The 17,784-nt window shown below is 34.2% G+C and overlaps 1 protein-coding gene across 1 annotated transcript; it reads right to left on the bottom strand.

Annotated features, from left to right (window-relative positions):
• Positions 1–338: 338 nt before the first annotated feature.
• On the bottom strand, positions 339–1,611 carry LOC110991285 (carbonyl reductase [NADPH] 1-like). Its single transcript, XM_022256599.2, has 2 exons — positions 1,546–1,611; positions 339–1,333 (listed from the first exon to the last, which is right to left on the bottom strand). The coding sequence occupies exon 2, from the start codon at positions 1,273–1,275 to the stop codon at positions 409–411; it is 867 nt and encodes a 288-aa protein (XP_022112291.2). The 5' UTR covers positions 1,276–1,333; positions 1,546–1,611; the 3' UTR covers positions 339–408.
• Between the last annotated feature and the right edge of the window lie 16,173 nt (positions 1,612–17,784).

Here is a 17,784-nt window from a genome sequence, read left to right as displayed (position 1 = left end):
ATCACCTCTGATTTTTGGTTAACCTAACAAAGGAAAGATGTGGTAACATTTATGTTTAGTATCATACGAAATATAAATAAAAGCAAATAGCAATATCAAGAGTAAACGCCCTTCTACCTCTCTTACTCGGCAGTTTCGCTAAGCTATCTTTTCTCTAAATTCAATAACTTATCATTTATATCTCCCTTTTTTTAGATCACATATAGTTTGTAAGAATTCCGTTAGGTAGCAATATCTATTATATTATAGCCAATAGCTATTAAGTATAAAGCATTCAGTGTTTGCCTGTTAAAGGAGTGTTGCATATTTCTTTTTTTTTTAATAAAAATTCAAGATACTCATTAAGAAATGGTTTTATTTATAAAGGCAATTAGAGTGTTAAGTTGCCGCGTATAACTCTCATTGCGATCATGTCCGAAGCGTGGATGTCTTAAAATAATAATCAGCTTTGTGATCGTACCAGTCTAGAACTTTCCTATCATACCACACATATGCACCCTTCAGACTTTGTGGGGCTTCCAAAGCGAGGTAAAGAGGTGTTTCGGCCGCTTCGTCGGCATGGTAGAACCCAGCACCTAAAGTCATGTCCGTGCGAACCAGGCCAGGGTGCATTGAATTAACACTTATATTTCTCCCATCTAGCTCTTTCTGCTGGAGCATAGTTAGGGCGCTCAATGCTACCTTAGCCACTCTATAAGCGACCACCGTACCATTATCAGCAAAGTCATCCCTTCTGAAAGTATTGTTCTTACACGAATCCAGGAACCAATCGACAAATTCATTGATTTCCTTTAAGGTTAAATCCTTTTTGGACAACTTTTTTAACCAAAACTCATTTTTCACATTAGATATGTGGCCACAGTCGCTCGATATGTTTATAATGCGACCATTATTTCTTATCAATGGAAATATCAGTTCTTGAATCGTTAATATACTCTTATAGTTGATGTCGACGATGTATTTGTTTTCTTCGTAACTGTTGTATAGATCTCTGCTATTGGCGACAGCAGCGTTGTTGATGAGAATATCAATACCTCTGTGCTTTTTTTGAAGATACTCACTGAATCGCAGGACGCTGTCTCTATCAGCTACATCGAGTTGGTGGTAGAGAGGATGGAGTTTTAGTTTGTTAAGTTCTGACACTGCCTGCTCTCCTCTTTTGACATCTCTGGAGGTGAGGTAGACTACTCCTTTAAACCTTTGACAGAGACCCTTGACTATGGAGAAACCGATTCCTTTATTGGAGCCCGTGACGACCGCAACACGTTCAGTCATGATAGCGACTGCTCAGTCTCGTTCGGCTCGAGCAGCTAATTCGTTTTGTTGAGCTTATCTATATTTAATAAAACCGGTTAAATATTATCGAAACAATGTGCATCATTATACAGTGTTCATAACAAAGCAATTGTTTCAAACAAAAATTAATTAATGCTTCGGTCGATAACACTCAGATAATATATGCCCTATTGTTAATGATTGTATCGCTTTTATATATTGGTACTTGTAATGTAAGAACAACAGGATTTATTAATTTTTAATACTTACATTTAGTAGAGTTGGATTTAATAATGAAATATTTATTGTATAGAAAGAAACTGTATACTGTTAAACTATCGCTATGTTTATGACTAGTATATACAGAAATCGTGGTATATTCGCACGATTTGCTCGTAAAAACAAAGACTTATCTTAATACCTAGGTAACACTGAAAATGTTTAGAAAATGTAAAACGGCTTTTTGTAAAGAGATGCCAATAGTTTTATTGTTTTAGTTCTTGGGAATAAAATTTGAAAGTCGCAGGGCACCAGGTCAGGACTATATAGCGGGATGACTCATTATCTCGACACCTTCAGTGAGCTGTGTGAAGGGCGTTGCTGTCGATTTTTTCCAGGACAACAGGCAAACAGCGATTGACATACCAGTCTACAGTAGCTGTCTGCTTCCATCTTCTTTGCCTCAACATGATTGCCTCATTCTTTCCGACCAAAGAATGAGGCAATCATGTTTTGTTTATTGACTTCTTCCTATCTTTAACTTAGTTGGCCGATCTTCGAAACACCCATTGAGCTGATTTTATTTTGGTTTCGAGTCGATAGCAATATATTTAGCTTTCATTACCTTCATTGAATTTATCTAACATTTGACCATTCGAAGGTTTTGTTTAATTCCTGACGCCTAAATGTTTGTGTAATATTTTATGAACTTGACTCATACCAATGCCTAGGTTTGCCCGTATCGCTTAGGTTACCAAAGAATTTTTAAATTTAAATTCGAACAAAGTAATTCTAAGCAATGTTTCTAAGTGTCCAGTTCTTTTTGAGTGTTACCCACGTAACAAACTCTGAAACATTATTAATTTTTATATTTTTATTTAATCAATATTTATTTTATACTGAGAGTAGAAGATAAACATACGTTAGTAAATACAGTAAACTCAGGAAAGCCAGCTAAGCTCCTTGGAGAGGAAAGTACGCTCTCCATCGGCACCAAAAGCCAATAATAGGGCGCCGGTTTACAGACGCAATATTCAGAGAAAATTTTATGTATGAATAATCAGAATAATAAAATACTATAAATAACATTGTATAAAGCGCTATAACATAAGTCAAACACTAATAATTTATACGTTTGACGCAAAACAAGCTACTCGCGCATCGCCTGTTGATGTTGACGAACTAAGCATGCATATATGAAAATAAAACTAGAACTAACAAAAAATTGTGAAAGGATTTGCAGTTTTTACCTTTAAAAACTTAATTTCGAGTCTGCCTCAAATGAATCCATTTTGTACAGGTAATTAATTGCTAAATGAATGCTTAAATGTTGAAGAGAGTGCCTGTGCCTGGCAATGCTCTCGGGACGTAACTCCGACGATTTTGGTAATCGCCACGCTTATAAAACTAAGAAACCTCGTTGCGCAAAATGTATATCCATAGATCGTACAGATCTTATTAAGAGAGTTTGCTAAGTGAAAATACCAGTATCCAATGGAAGGTTCGAGGACAAAGCACGTTGATGAAAGGCCTATTTTTAATTACTAGTTATACCAAAGTAGTAGCAAAGAGAACTCTGCCAGTTCTTTAAAATTGTAAATTTAATTACCTCTGCAGTGTGAGTTCTATCGAGGAGAGCTTTAAAATTCCCAGTATTAAATATAGCGAGCTTGAATTAAAACCGAAATATACATGCCATGTACAATTTCGTTCGGTCAATATGACGTTTGTACTGTCGTTTTTTTAAAATAAATTTTCAAACATTGTTTTATTTTATACTCATAGTAATTTTTTTCGGGTTAAATAAAAATTTTGTAACCTTTAACGATACAGAATTTTTACGTATGAACAGATTTAAATACGAGTATAAGATTCCGTTTTACACGATAAGTGAAGTTGGTAAGAAGTGAAGTTTGCATGATCAGCCCTCGAACACTGGGCCATCAGGTGTAATGACTATGACATCACGTGTTCATTATTGCAGTATAAACGCTTCGCGAGCTCCATAACCGGGAGAACGACTGCCTTTATTGTACGTCGTATGCGTTATGGTTCTACTTTGAGTATTATGCACGCCATACATGTGCACAGATAACATATGCTTTTCAAAATGGCTGACAAAGTGCAAAAATGGTACACATTAGAAATTGCTTTAAGCACTAAGACAGCACATTTATATATTATGTAAATTTATAAATTAAGTCAATAAAGTATTTTTATTATTATTTGTAATTAGCCTTGTTCAAGAGACTAACGCTCGAACCCAATAATTAATCCACTATTTAGATTCAAAACAATCTGAGATCATCTATCTGCATCCCAATAACCAAACCCAAAGAAGAAGATCCGTTTTTGGCGACGAATAGAATGCAATCTCTTCGCTCTATACACTCATATTTGAAAATCAATATAAACCAAATAAAGTAAAGAAAACCGTACAAATAATATTGAAATATACATATCTATTTTTAAAACATATCAAATAGCTTTTTAATTAAAACTGGTGTAAGTTGTAATCTTAAGATAGGATATTGGCACTGTTGAACTGTAATTTTAATACAAAGGTCTATCCACATATATCGATCCGACCTACCATTAGATACCACCCATAGGTTATTGGGTTTGGGCGTAAATTCTGTATAAATAAAGTTGCTTACTTTATTTATACAAAAAATGTTTGTAAGCGCGTCGAATTATGAACACCATCCCGCAACAATCAATAATAAATATTCTTCTTAAGATAGAATCACGTGACTCACTGAAAAGCTTTAACAGAAAATGCAAAAACTAATTTCACAAGTGATTATTCGAATTCGAAAACTTTTTTTTTTCAATTATTTTGTTTGGCGTTATTTTTTGTCGCTTCTTTGTCAATACCTAATTCATCAATGGATAACTTTTATACGTTTTAATTAAAGTTTTTTAGTATGTTATACGCAGACCAAGGGTTTCTTTAAATTGTATAAATAAACTAGCTGACCTTGCAAACGCCGTTTTGCCACGTTTATAATTTTTAATACAAAATAAGGGTTGATCGTAGAGGGGTGAAATTAGGGGTTATATGTATTTACTAATACTGTATCATAAAAAGATTAAATTTTTTTAAATCTAAAATTGAAAAAAATAAAATTTAGGGGTGGATTACCAATAACATTTAGGGGGATGAAAAATAGATGTTGTCCGATTCTCAGACCTAACCAATATGCACACAAAATTTCACGAGAATCGGGAAAGCCATTTCGGAGGAGTTTAACCACAAACATCGCGACACGAGAATTATATATATAAGATTAAAGTGGTTAAAATATTTGATCGTAACTTCGTCAAACCTCGCATAACGCTCATTAACAATTTGTCCGGGATTATGAGTCGAGACGGTTTAATTAAAATCGTCTGGCAGCGTGCCAGGCAAGCAGGCTGGCAGGTCTGGTCTGGCGAGGTCTGGCATCGCGCCGGAACCTTTATATTGTCCGGTGATTTATGTATCTACCTCTCAATGATATCGTACTCGGTGACGCGTGCTGACACCGGCTTGGAAACAAAAATGGTTCCAATTCTGTCTGGATTTTTTAGATATAAAAGTAAATTTACTGTATTCGACTTGCGTAGAAAGGAAATTTATGCGTATACAATTTATATACCAGAGACAATAAAATTACCATACTGTATATCTATATAAAGTTATCTATACTAATATTATAAAGAGGAAAGGTTTGATTTTTTGTTTGTTTGTATGAATTGAATAGGCTCCGAAACTACTTGGCAGATTTGAAAAATTCTTTCACTGTTGGAAAGCTACATCATTCCTGAGTGACATAGGCTATATTTCATTTTCAAAAAAAATAGGCATCCTTACTAAAATTACGATAACATTAACATTTGTTTATTATTTGATACAATTCTAACAGATGGCGCTGAGTTAAAGGTAGTTTAGTTTAGGTCCGTGTCGTGGTACCAACGTTTCACATAAGTTCTCCTACGGTTTCCCTTGATTAATTTACTACTATGTAATATAACAAAAACCTTAGCCACAGCAACGCTTGGCCGAGTCTGCTAGTTAGATATATTTTTTTAAAAAAGAATATGCTAGGTAGTTGCTCAAAATACGGGCATACTTTAAAAATGTAGGGAAAACAATTGCGCTGTAAAGCTGGAAAATGTAAAAGATTTGAGATCTGCCTGCGAAATGGAAACAAAGCGCAAGTAAATAAAATAAAGTGTGCCGTTTTGGTGCAGTTTCCCCTCGGCTCTGCTATGAATAAGGTATGAGTGATCCGCCAAGAGACAGCCGTTGGCACAGTGCATATGCCACAGTAAGGAAATCTACACAGATTGGAAAACGAACCAGTTATGCTTGAAGAGATACGCCTTAAAGAGCGTGTCTTTAAAGGAGGACAACAGAGGAGGCAACACCTGAAAACTTACTGGCGTTGCAGGTCCACAGGAAATTTAATGACGTGGAATAAGTGATACCTGTTATCTTATGTTCCATAATAAACGTATTTTCTTTTTTTTATCGGTAACCACTGTGGGCTGCTTTTTCGTTTACAATCCAATAAAAATATTTTAATAGTAAACTACTTATAAAGCTAACATTTAATTAACAGGACAGAGGATTCATAAAAAAATAATCATAAATAAATTAACAAATAAACTTTTATTACTTAATACATTCACAAACAATATTTCACCACTGTATTATTTCATAACTGTACACTGCATACAATATTATGTTATATATTGTGTAGTTGATTCCATCAGTATTGGATGCTGTGCAGCGATGCCTGCATATGCCTGTGGAATATAGAAACATTGAATACTCCGGTTTTGGCGAGAAACGCGTACGGCCCAGTATTGTATTGTGTCCGACGATGATATATTGCACTTCTCACAGTTTTATATTACGAAAGTTTTATTCATATTAAATAGACATACTTAGTTTAATCATAATAACCATAATAAAGATAATTTATTATTATTATTATTGTTATACTTAAATTGGCTTAAATATATATTGGCTTTGTATATATGAAAACTGACACGAAAAGTATCAGGATTGTAAATGGTAAACTATTGAGAAGAAATATTTATGTAATTAATTAAGTTTACCTGATCTTGTTTCTACCACACTTAAAGCAAGAAATATCATTAAATTCACAAATTCTCTAATGACATCGTTATAAACTGTAACAAACCCGAGTTTATTACAACGTTATTTTGATTTACATATCCCAAAATTTGTTGTAAAACAAAACGATCTATCGTTTAGTGGTTTTATTCAATGGAGATTGAAGGAATTTGCGAACGTTAAAATGCAGGCTGGTGACAGGTTTTATCCCAAAATCGAGATGTATGTGTGATGTATAGTGTATGGTGTGTGCTAGTATGGTCTAGTGTTCTCGTACAAACGCTACGGATTATAAATTCGGGCACTTTAAACTTTGGCCGGGAATTAGAGTGGCTTCTCCAAATTCGCGGAAATACTGAAAGCTATTAACAAGTTGCAGTTGCATTGTTATGCTATCGTATTATTGTTGTAACTGGCTTTACAAGTTATATTAAATTGTGATATATTTTAAATGGCATTAATATACCTGTAACGATAGTTGTGTTAAATGAAATAAACACTTTAGGCTGTGAGATTATTGAACTCGATTTCTTGAATTAATGTCCCCTAGATGGGGCAGTTAGTGTCCATCGCGGTTGGTCTGGAGCCTCAAATTTCACCTCGCTCCAAGGCAGTTCAGCTCTCTTTGCCTCATCTGCTTCTGTATGGGGCATGGTTTGCTTGGGATGTGACTTCGGTTTTCCTTGCGGGGTCCAAACGGAATGGGATCTCTTTGTAGTGTAAGGCCTATCCATTTCCATAAGCTTTGCTTGATGTGCTGGCTGATAGTGGTTTCTCAGCAGCGCTGTTTAGAGATCTTTTCAGGCCAGTAGATACTATTAATAGTTACTTATCTATACTTATTATTGACGAGAGATTAAGAGTTTTTTTATTATTTTTTTCATTGGCATATGTCATGTTATCGTTTTATTGTGGTAACTGGTTTAACAGGTTACGTTTAAATACACATATTATTGTATTCATAACAAATGATAATTGCAGCCCAACTTCTTTTGAGACCGTGATAAGAAAAATTTAAGAAGGTTGTATTTTTTGTTCTTTTTTAACAAGTGCAAACGAGCAGAAGGCTCATGATGTTAAGTGATACCGCCGACCAGAATCTCTCTCAATGCCAGTGGGCGAGTGCGTTGCCGGCCTTTTAATGATTGGTACGTTTTTTTCTGGTAGGACCCTAAGTTGAATTAGTTCGGAAATAATTCAGGGTAGCTGGTTCTCTCAGCACATTAAAAAAATTACTAATACCTACACTAAACACAATTGATTATTGAAGACTTATTTGTGAATAAAGACGCCTTAAAAATACTTCAATGCTAACAATGCGATAGCGAGGTTACGTACTTTATTAATTATTTAAATTAAACATTGATATAATTATTCTGTCCCAAAACCTGACCCCTTAAAATTAACGCAAAGCCCCAGACGAATTGTAAATGAATCGTTGTTACCGCCATGGCATTTTGACGACGTAATTTGTTCCTACTTAATAATAATTTCGTTCCGGGCTAGAACGATTAAGCACAACAGCGTTACCTGCATTGTCAGGCTCTCGTTAATTAAATTCTGCGTCAGAAATGGAATTAAATTTATTAGGAAAAAAGTACCGGGGACTGCGAGCGGGAAATTCCCTGTGTTATATTAGAATTACTCGGGATTATACGAGATTTCACTTAATTACGAAGTTCGCTCAAATTACGGCCCGCTTTATTTTTGAGGGGGTCGGGTATTGCGGAATGGGTTTTGCTGTTAGAAGGTACCGGAACGATTGGGCACGTGATTACGATCTCGTGGTGGACATACCTTTGAGGGGTACAGAGGTAATAATCGTGATAACCGAATTGGAAAAGGGATATTTTGCGGATTCTTTTTACTCGGGTTTTTGTACAAACATTAACCTGTTGCAGATAAGATATGCGTATGTTAAAAGGTTGTTTTTATTTTTTATATGATTATGTATTAATTTTATGCTGTACGTTTAGCGTTCCTTTGTTAACTTAAAAGGCCGGCAACGCACTCGCGAGCCCTCTAGCATCGAGAGTGTCGATGGGCGGCGGTATCACTTTACATTAGGTGAGCCTCCTGCCCGTTTGCCCCCTGTCTATAAAAATAATAATAAATAACTAAATTTTAACATCGTTGATTTTTTTTAATTTATGTATTTCTCTATTTATTCATTTTCAACGATTTACATGGTCGCTCCTTACTTTCTATAATTTTAATTATGATTTTATACAAGTACTGAAATTTATAATTACACTTATGACAGGAAATAACAGCTGCAGTGAATTAAGGAGCGTGTTTAGCTTTTCCAAGGATAAGTTAAGCTCATAGTGTTGAGCAAGTAAAAATAAATAAATAAATAAGTCCACATCTAATTATGAGGTTTTGATTGGATGTTGCATAAAAATATTAAGATTGATAGATTTTTCTAAGAAAAAATTAGGTAACGAGTGGTTGCCTGGAAGAAATCGCTCTAAAGCGATTAGCCCGCCAGTTGCTTGTCATTAAATTATGTTTAATTTTTTCCATTTATGTAATGCAACGAAGTGTTAATAAATAAATAAAAATAAAATAACGTTAAATTTGTGGACGGTTTTTCCCTCGAGTCTAGGTTGAACAAAAAACCCAGTGACGCAAAAAATTTAGGATCTATAATAATAATAAAGTGTTTAATCATTTTAAGTAGGTACATTTTCATTCCTAGGTGTAAGATTTGGAAACCCTTTTAAGTAAAAAATACCTGTGTCAGGGTTCCCAGCTCTTCTATAAACAAACTTAATTCTTAATTATCTGTTTCGTCATTATTTGATTTTTCTAATAGGCAAGTAGGTGATAAGTTTTCAGTGACAGACATATGTCATATTTGGGGTGTAAAAATGCAACAACATGGTTTAACAAATTATCTCACCATGTTTTCTTTTGCTGTACGAGCAAGTGTTAAATGCATACAGAAGGTTCATTGGTGCACAGCCGGGAATCGAGCCTACGATCCAAGGGATTTTACTTGTACCCTATTATCAAACGTATATCTGTAATATACGTTTATGTTTATGTGTTTATACGAGATGTTGATCTGTTTATTTTCAATTTTTCTGTCATATATTATATAACAAAACAACAAAATCTACTGATCTGACAGTCAATGGGCCTTGTTGTGTTGCGGGCATTGGCCCACAAACTGCATTATTTTTTTTATTTTTCTTTTCGTTAATGATCAGGCCTTCAGTACACACAATGCGTAATATTTTGGACTGTGAAAAAAAAACTTCCTTCTGTACACTGTTCCAGGGTCTTCAAGTTCAATACTTCATAACTGCTCAGCTATATTTAATCAGCTCCTATTCTTTTAAATAATTCAACACATTAGGCAATGCGAAACATTCATCCATCAAATTTTGTTAACAAATTTTGCTAATGGAGTCAAGCTAACAAGTCATTATTATACTAATCGGCCGAATGTAATTGGCATTCCGAAAAATCACCAATTCAATAGGTAGTTTGTAACCAAAATTCATCCATGCATTATCCGCGTGCGAGGGAATGTCGCTTATATTCCGTATGTATTAGTGCCATATTTCTCTAGCAGGAAAACCGTTTAGCGGCATTCAGGGAACTCAATTGGCGGTAATGCAAACCATCGCCGCGCGCGCCTCTACGACTGTAATTATCGTCTAAACTCAGAAGCGATCCAATTGCTTAATTCACGTGAATATGCTATGCTTTTAGCCTAAATCTCTAAACGTTACTTGAGCTAAGTTAAGCTCCTATTAAGCCGAGGTGAGAATATCGCAGACGTCTTAATTTGGTTCGTTGAATTAATTTCGTTGAGTGCAGTACCGACCTCGGAGGCTGCACGGGTTATTGCAGCTCATAAGTATTAAAAGTCGGGCATTGACGGCTTTATTTTAAAACTTTGCTGCATATTTAGTTGCTGAAAAGTAAGTCAGTATGAGTATCAAATATACGTAAAATAATTTTAGGAATTTATTCATGTAGATAACATAATTTACAGTTATTATTCAATCTCATAATATATTAAAAAATATAATTGTAGTTAATTCTTATATCCTATTAACTAACCTTAAAATTTAATAATTAAAATATATTATAAAAAGGAGTCCCTTTAGGCAAGGTTCCGACGATACTGGCAGCGTTCCCCTTTGAATAGCTAGACTAATTCTTTGTCCAAGATAGTTGACAGCTCTTCGTTCTCCTGTGATGTCGACTAACCTTTTTTATATTTGCCTAAACAGCCTTACAGCGCTAGGACCCCACGGACCAACGGTCTCGACACCGAATGGGACAAAATCATATTCGGAGCCTAAACCCCTATATTTTCAGGCTTTAGCTTTTATCATTTTAGGAATAAAATGTAAGGCTTTGATACTGTTATTGTTAAATATTGTTATACATAGGTTACATGCTGATTTGCGACAGGTCAGCACGTAGTTGGTCTATGTTGACAAATTTTACAAAACTTAATAGCATATTTTGCTTATAATTAAAATAAAACATTGGAAGTCGTCGTTTTAAAATTTATCAACATAATTTGACAAGTTTATAACAAGGGTTTAATAACAAATCTGAAATGTATATATATGTATGGGTACACTATATAAATTTTATTACATAGGTACTTGGCGTTGCGCAGAGATGTGGGATTTCTTTTCATCTTCTACCGCATTTAACGTGAAGAGTGTTCAGCGGAGTTGGTCGGACCTGCGGCTGAGTTTCATCATCGAATGGAATCATCAAGGCAGAAAACGAAATACCATTCTTATTACCTCGACATCTGTCATTTTACGAATGAGAGTTTTTAAAGGCAATTTTTGGCCGCGCACCGGTTCTTTAAAAATAGTTTGTTGTAATAGAATAAACGTCTCTTGTGTGAACCCCTTCAAAGCTATTTTCTACGAAATAATCTCGCTCTAACGCTTCCCAAAGAAACATATCGCCTGTAAACAAATAAATACCATCTCCCTCACTACCTTTTCAGATTAAGTCCAATTTTTCCCAAACTAAATAGCGTACCTTTTCTATGAAGGATGTAGAATTCACGCTCGGCTTATGAGATTTCTTGCCGCTTTGAAAATTCGTATTTATCTCCAAAAGCTAATATGATTAAACTTATACTTTTGTATAACGCAACAGGTTTTCAGAGGCTTCTATACTGATTGGTTCACACTCATTATCATGTAATGTCCGATATTTATCGTCATTTTCTGATTTGATATCAATGCTAATGATATAAGCTAAATGTTTTAAGAGTAATTAAATTCACATGTATATAATTTACATAGTAATGATAATTAAAAATGGATAAATAGAAAATAAATCTAAAATGATCACCCTGTGACAAATACCTCTTATAAAATATTATTATTTCGAAGTCAAAATTTGAACAAAATTTAGATAAAATATATGAGCAAAAATATTAATTGCACGTGAATCTTTGGTAAATTATTTATTGTTAGGCTGTAACTGTTCCGTTATTCCAAATTTAATGAAGACATTTGAACTGAAAAAGCACATCGTATTGTACCGTGGAGAAGAAATCTAGAAGCGTTTCCCGTGGCCTCCGATTTCTGTATCGGTTTGTGATCATTTTGTAGGAAACCTTTTGAAATCTTCAGTAGGCAGGCTGACGCATTCCTCATGATGTTTTAACTGCCGTTCTATCGTGTGTTAAATGCATAGGTAGAAGAATAGTGCAATCGTTATTCGATCGTGAAACTCTAAGGGTAGACGTTCGCACATGTACGATTATTAATCTAATATTCATTCAAATTTATAGTTTATTAAAGTTAACCTAATGACCAGTTGCTTTTTTCATTAGAAAAAGATTATATTCAGGTCTATAAGTGTGTCTCTGACAACGACTCAAAGGTAATCAAGGAATAATATACTTTGTGGGTTAATATACATCTGCAGTTGCGTAAAAGGCCATAGACGTAAGGCGGGTTATCTCCGACGTAATAGCGGGATCCACTCTCGCTGAAATACTGGTTTATGTGCCAATTCTTCGCCTTCCCACACTAGCCCACTTTCGGGAAAGGGGTTAATGTTGCCCGAGATGTATTCAAACATGTCTTAATCGGCTCTGTTTAACCTTACCCTTTTGTACTTTATTACTGTTTCTTCAAGTAACTCGTAAATTCTCTCGCTTTTCTTATTTACACTAAAATTACAAAGAGAAATAATGAGTTGTTTTTTGTGCGCTTGAAGTGGTGTAAAATCTTGTATTCTTGCATGACGCAGAGACTTTTTAAGCAATGTCATTTGATTATATACATACAGACTAGGTTTTGATTGTTTTTTAATAATAGGTTTGAAAATTAACTTGAAAGAAAACCAATGTTTTATGGTGACTAGAGAACAGGAGAGTTAATTTGATATAATTCTTACATCTTTCGAAAGCTAGGTTGTTCAGCTTAAAATTATATTTTCACTGCATTGATAATATTTTGTTTAACAGGGTGCAGTATATTGGCCTAGGGGCTTCAGTGTACGACTCTCATCTCTGAGATCATAGGTTCGATTGCGCCTATGTACCAAAGTTTACCAAACTAATGCTCGCTCCTACGGTGAAGGAAACTATCGCAGGAAAACCATTTTTCCAAGGCCGGAGAATGTATCTCGGACAAAAGCCTGATATTATACATAATTTTAGGCCTATGAATCTGATTAACTACTTAAAAATTGAAACTCTTTGGTAAAGAATTTATAACCAATAATGTAAGAGCAAACATGTCGCGAAGCCTTTACAAGATTTGTAAAATATTAGATAAGGAAGAACTATATAAAGTCGTTTCAAATTCAATCAGATTTCTTTGACTATTAGAAAATCTAGTTCCATTTGCTTTTTATTCCCTCGTGAGGTTATAAAAGGTTTAACACTGTTCAATTGGATGGCATCCTCTTAGCGCTTTTCAGTTTTGCAGAATAAAGAATTTGATTTAAAAGGAGTATATTAAGGAGTAATACACCAAGTGTATTCGAGCAGTCGACTATCTTAACAGCAAGTACCGCTTACAAATAACGCGGAAGACATAATTGTAATACTTTCAGGATTTATTGATTTACCTGACAATTCGAAGACATACCAAAATATATAATCACTACATAGTATAAAACAAAGTCGCTTTCTCTGTCCCTATGTCCATTTGTATGCTTAAATCTTTGAAACTACGCAACGGATTTTGATGCGGTTTTTTTTAATAGATAGAGTAACTCAAGAGGAAGGTTTATATGTAGATGTACTGTTATTTTTGAGGTTTCTAATGTGATTTCGTAAATATCAGTATAGTAGCGGAAAATATGCGTATACATATTTTCCGCTTACATTGCAAACGCAAGCTGAACCCTACGAGTTTTATCAAAATAATGTACTAAGTATTGTACACATTGAAAAGGTCTACAGAAAAATCCGTTATGGTATATGTCTATCTCTTATGGATAACCCACAATAACTTTTTTTGTTATTTACTTTTTACGACAAATAATGGCTAATTTTCGAAGCGATTTTAACCAATACAGCATTAATCCTCCAATTAAGTACCTTGAATACATTGTACATTTAATATAGATCTATACAGCCCATTACAGCTTATTTAGCAGGGATCGAACGCGTATATTATCGGAGCTTTCCAGCGACGGAAATAAGAATACATAATAATAACCTGCTTTTCATCAGCATTGCACCCATGCGAAGCTGGGGCGGGTCACTAGTACTCATATAAATAGTACTATTAGTAGTATAGTATATAGTACTATAATATTCGTTATATGTTAAATTGCCAAGTTTAAAGTGGTACACGAATTACATTAAATAATTTACTATCAATCAATTCTGCTAATGAGTATCAACATAGAATTTAACATTTTTATGCTGTGATTTTTTTTTAATAAGTTTGCGTGGCAAATAAGCAAGATAAAGCACTATAAGCCTCTGCCAGTTGCTTCAGTAATACAAAAAAATACGATTAGCAGCATTCTCCGGTAAAACATCAATCACGATAGGCGTGAAAGGACAAACAAGAAGTAGATGAATTGACTCGTTTTGCGGAACAAATTCCGCTCCATATAATGGAATGTTGCATTATTCAGGATCGTCAGTCTCAGATTCATCTCGTTTCGGCGTTTGTCGAGATTCGGATCTTTGGAAAAGGTTGCTTATCCTAGAGACTCAGTTAGCGGCGCGCGTCGGGACAACTATAAGCCTTTGAGCCGTTAGCGAACTACTTTTGGAGTAACACATTGTTATAAAAGTTGGCTATTGTATTAATGTATCCGATTTTGTTGTTTGAACTTCAGCGAGACGTGAACGTTAAGGTGATTTGACAAATTGTCATCACTGTGCTATGAACATAAATATTATTTATGTTCATAAATAGTATTTATGTTCATGTTCATGTCTAATTTTATTCTGGTATATAAAGTTCGTTATGAATTTAAATAAGTATATAATCGTACATTCTAGAGCAGTATGTGTAATGTTAAAAATACTATAAAATGATATAGTAGAAAATGTCCCACCTTTACAAAATCCAAAATCCACAGAAAATCATTTGATATTCATTAATCCTCTCTATGTATGCCCTTTGATCATTATATAATATTCGCATACGCTTCACAAATAGGTCTCTCTCCGGGGATGAGTCGAGAAAACTGTTAAGCTGCAAGATGAACCGGGGAATGGGAGATTTTTGAATGACAGCAAAAAGTTTATGTTTTCGGTAGCAATAGTGAATCATGGTCTAAACCTCTTATCAAGAACTTAGTAGCGTAGGGGTAAGGAAAGAAGTTGTACTTTATGTTATATAAATTTCTATGGAACTTCTTTTACACCCTCTCTATCATAAATTAGCTTTTATAAAGATACCATACGATTCAGATGGTTGCAAGAAATGACAGAGTCCGAAAGACTACCTGAATGTCCGCAGGACAAACCATAACCAACTAAGCATCTGTTATGGTCCGAAAAAATGACTGCGCAACTGTCTACGTACAAGATTTTTTGTTGAGTTGCCGTACACTTGAGTTAAAAAGCGAAAGCCTATGTGTACACACAGACTGACGTCATATTAAATCTCTTTCTTAACTATTATGTAACATGTCCAAGAAATCCATATAAGACACATGAAACATGTCTTAAGTTTGAATAATGAATATTATACAAGCACTCAACTCAAATCGATTAGTATTGTGCAGTGAGCTCTGTGAAGTGCAGGGAGATGCTCATATCAAAGGAATTAACCTAATGGAAATTATAATATCCAAGTGCAGCGATGCAAGATCACGTACAGGCAACCCGTGTCCGCCTAAGGCTCGCGTCTTATCAATATATGAGGGTAAAACACAACAGAGTTAATTGTGTTTACTTACTACTTATACATAGCATAAAATATCAAAATAATATATCGCATTAATTATTTAGGTACAATCTCGTCTTGAGAACTGTCAAATATGTCGAATATCACACAGAAAGATGTATGGCCACATCGAAAACACTTTTGTAGCTGTTTATTTTAGTATTTTGTTTAAGTAATTTTTTTCGCAAAGTCCTTTATTTATAAGAATTTATTACAAGACATCTAGACGTGCTATATCTAGACGCTTGTATCAGATCAGTGAATTAATGTTGCGTACTTGTCGGATGTCCCTTAAAGCACCGGCGAGGTAATTAACAGACAGATTCCAATAATGATAGTTTGATTGTCTATCTTTTAATAGTATCCATATAATAAATCATGTTTTTTATATTTTCGGTTCCTATTCATAATAGGCTTCATATTTCAAGGATAGTAGACTTTTAGATAATTAAGAAATATAATCTATGACTTGTATGTACCTACCATCTATAAAACCATACAATATGATATCATCTGTCCCAGCTCTCCCAGTGGGTGGGTAGATTGATGAGCTCCTCAGATACTTCCATCTATTCACATCCGGTCATAAATTAACTGCATTCGCTATAAATGGCGGCCTTTCCTCCCCCTCTTTCCCTTCCCCGTCGTCTTCCGCTTCGGTGAACGCGTTCAAAGCTATTGTTTGCTTGATTTAATAAGACCCACTTATAATAGAGATGCAAAAGATTATTAATGTTCAATTGAACTAGAACTTAAATTGGCTCCAACACGACTAATTATTAGCTAGTTTCTGAAGAATAGTCTATACTAGATAGAGATATTATAAAGAAGAAATACGCATTTGTATGTTTTAACGAATGGTACATTATGCATGTGTGATAAAGGCTATATTTAATTGCAAAACATTTTATCAAACGTCCAGCCATATAAATGCAAGCCGATAGTTTTGTCGAATTCTTCGCGACTTTAACGGATTGAACACAGCTTATCCGGAGCTGGATATATTCGGTAGTGGGCTGATTGGTTGTTGGCGTTGGCGTTTGTTGGGTTCCTTTCTCGAACCTACTTCGCTGTTTTGCTGATGATTTTTTTTCTGCTTTATGTACCAAAAATTCTTGGTAATTATATTTTATTGAGTGTTTGTCTTATCTTGTATATGTTTTTAATTGTATTTTTTAATTCATATTTTTTGCAAAACTTATGTTTACATAATATATTGTTTTTCATAATAGATAATATGTATGATGACGTAGACTTAATAAATAAATTAATAGTAATTCAGATAAAATATTACAAATTTAATTTAAGCAGAAAAAGAAATTTATAAGAAAATGTATTCCAAACTATTTTGAAGGCGCTAAGAAAGCATATTCATAGAAAAATGTATCGCAGTTAGACGTAAAGCTATCGATAATAACAATTTCCTTTGAGCAAAGTTCAACTTCTTAGGTTGAAGTACAGGTAAGTAACGTAAAAAGTACAGGAAGTATTATCAACAAGCACTATCTCGTCACGTTTATTTATTGATAATATTGTATGATAGTAAAACTTAATTTACAAATGTGTGTAATACTAAAAATAAATGAAAAGGTCCTTCGTGTACATGATATGAAATATGATTAATATTAGATTATTATTTTCTCTCATAATTAAGGGAATTAATTCCTTATAGATTGAGTGCCGCCAGTAAGTAAAACTATTTGCTGTATCCAAATTATTTTTATTAATATTAATTACCCTAGTATGGAGGGACTTAGTATATTTAAACATTTTGCGGTTTGCTATTGCGACGCA

Source organism: Pieris rapae, chromosome 10 (assembly GCF_905147795.1).
Source record: "Pieris rapae chromosome 10, ilPieRapa1.1, whole genome shotgun sequence".
Classification (NCBI taxonomy): domain Eukaryota; kingdom Metazoa; phylum Arthropoda; class Insecta; order Lepidoptera; family Pieridae; genus Pieris; species Pieris rapae.
Note: the sequence above shows the minus strand (reverse complement) of the source record. Positions and strands in the feature narration are given on the sequence as shown.

Excerpts from the sequence above, each read along its gene's own strand:
- LOC110991285 (XM_022256599.2), bottom strand. The coding sequence starts at position 1,275 with ATGACTGAACGTGTTGCGGTCGTCACGGGCTCCAATAAAGGAATCGGT.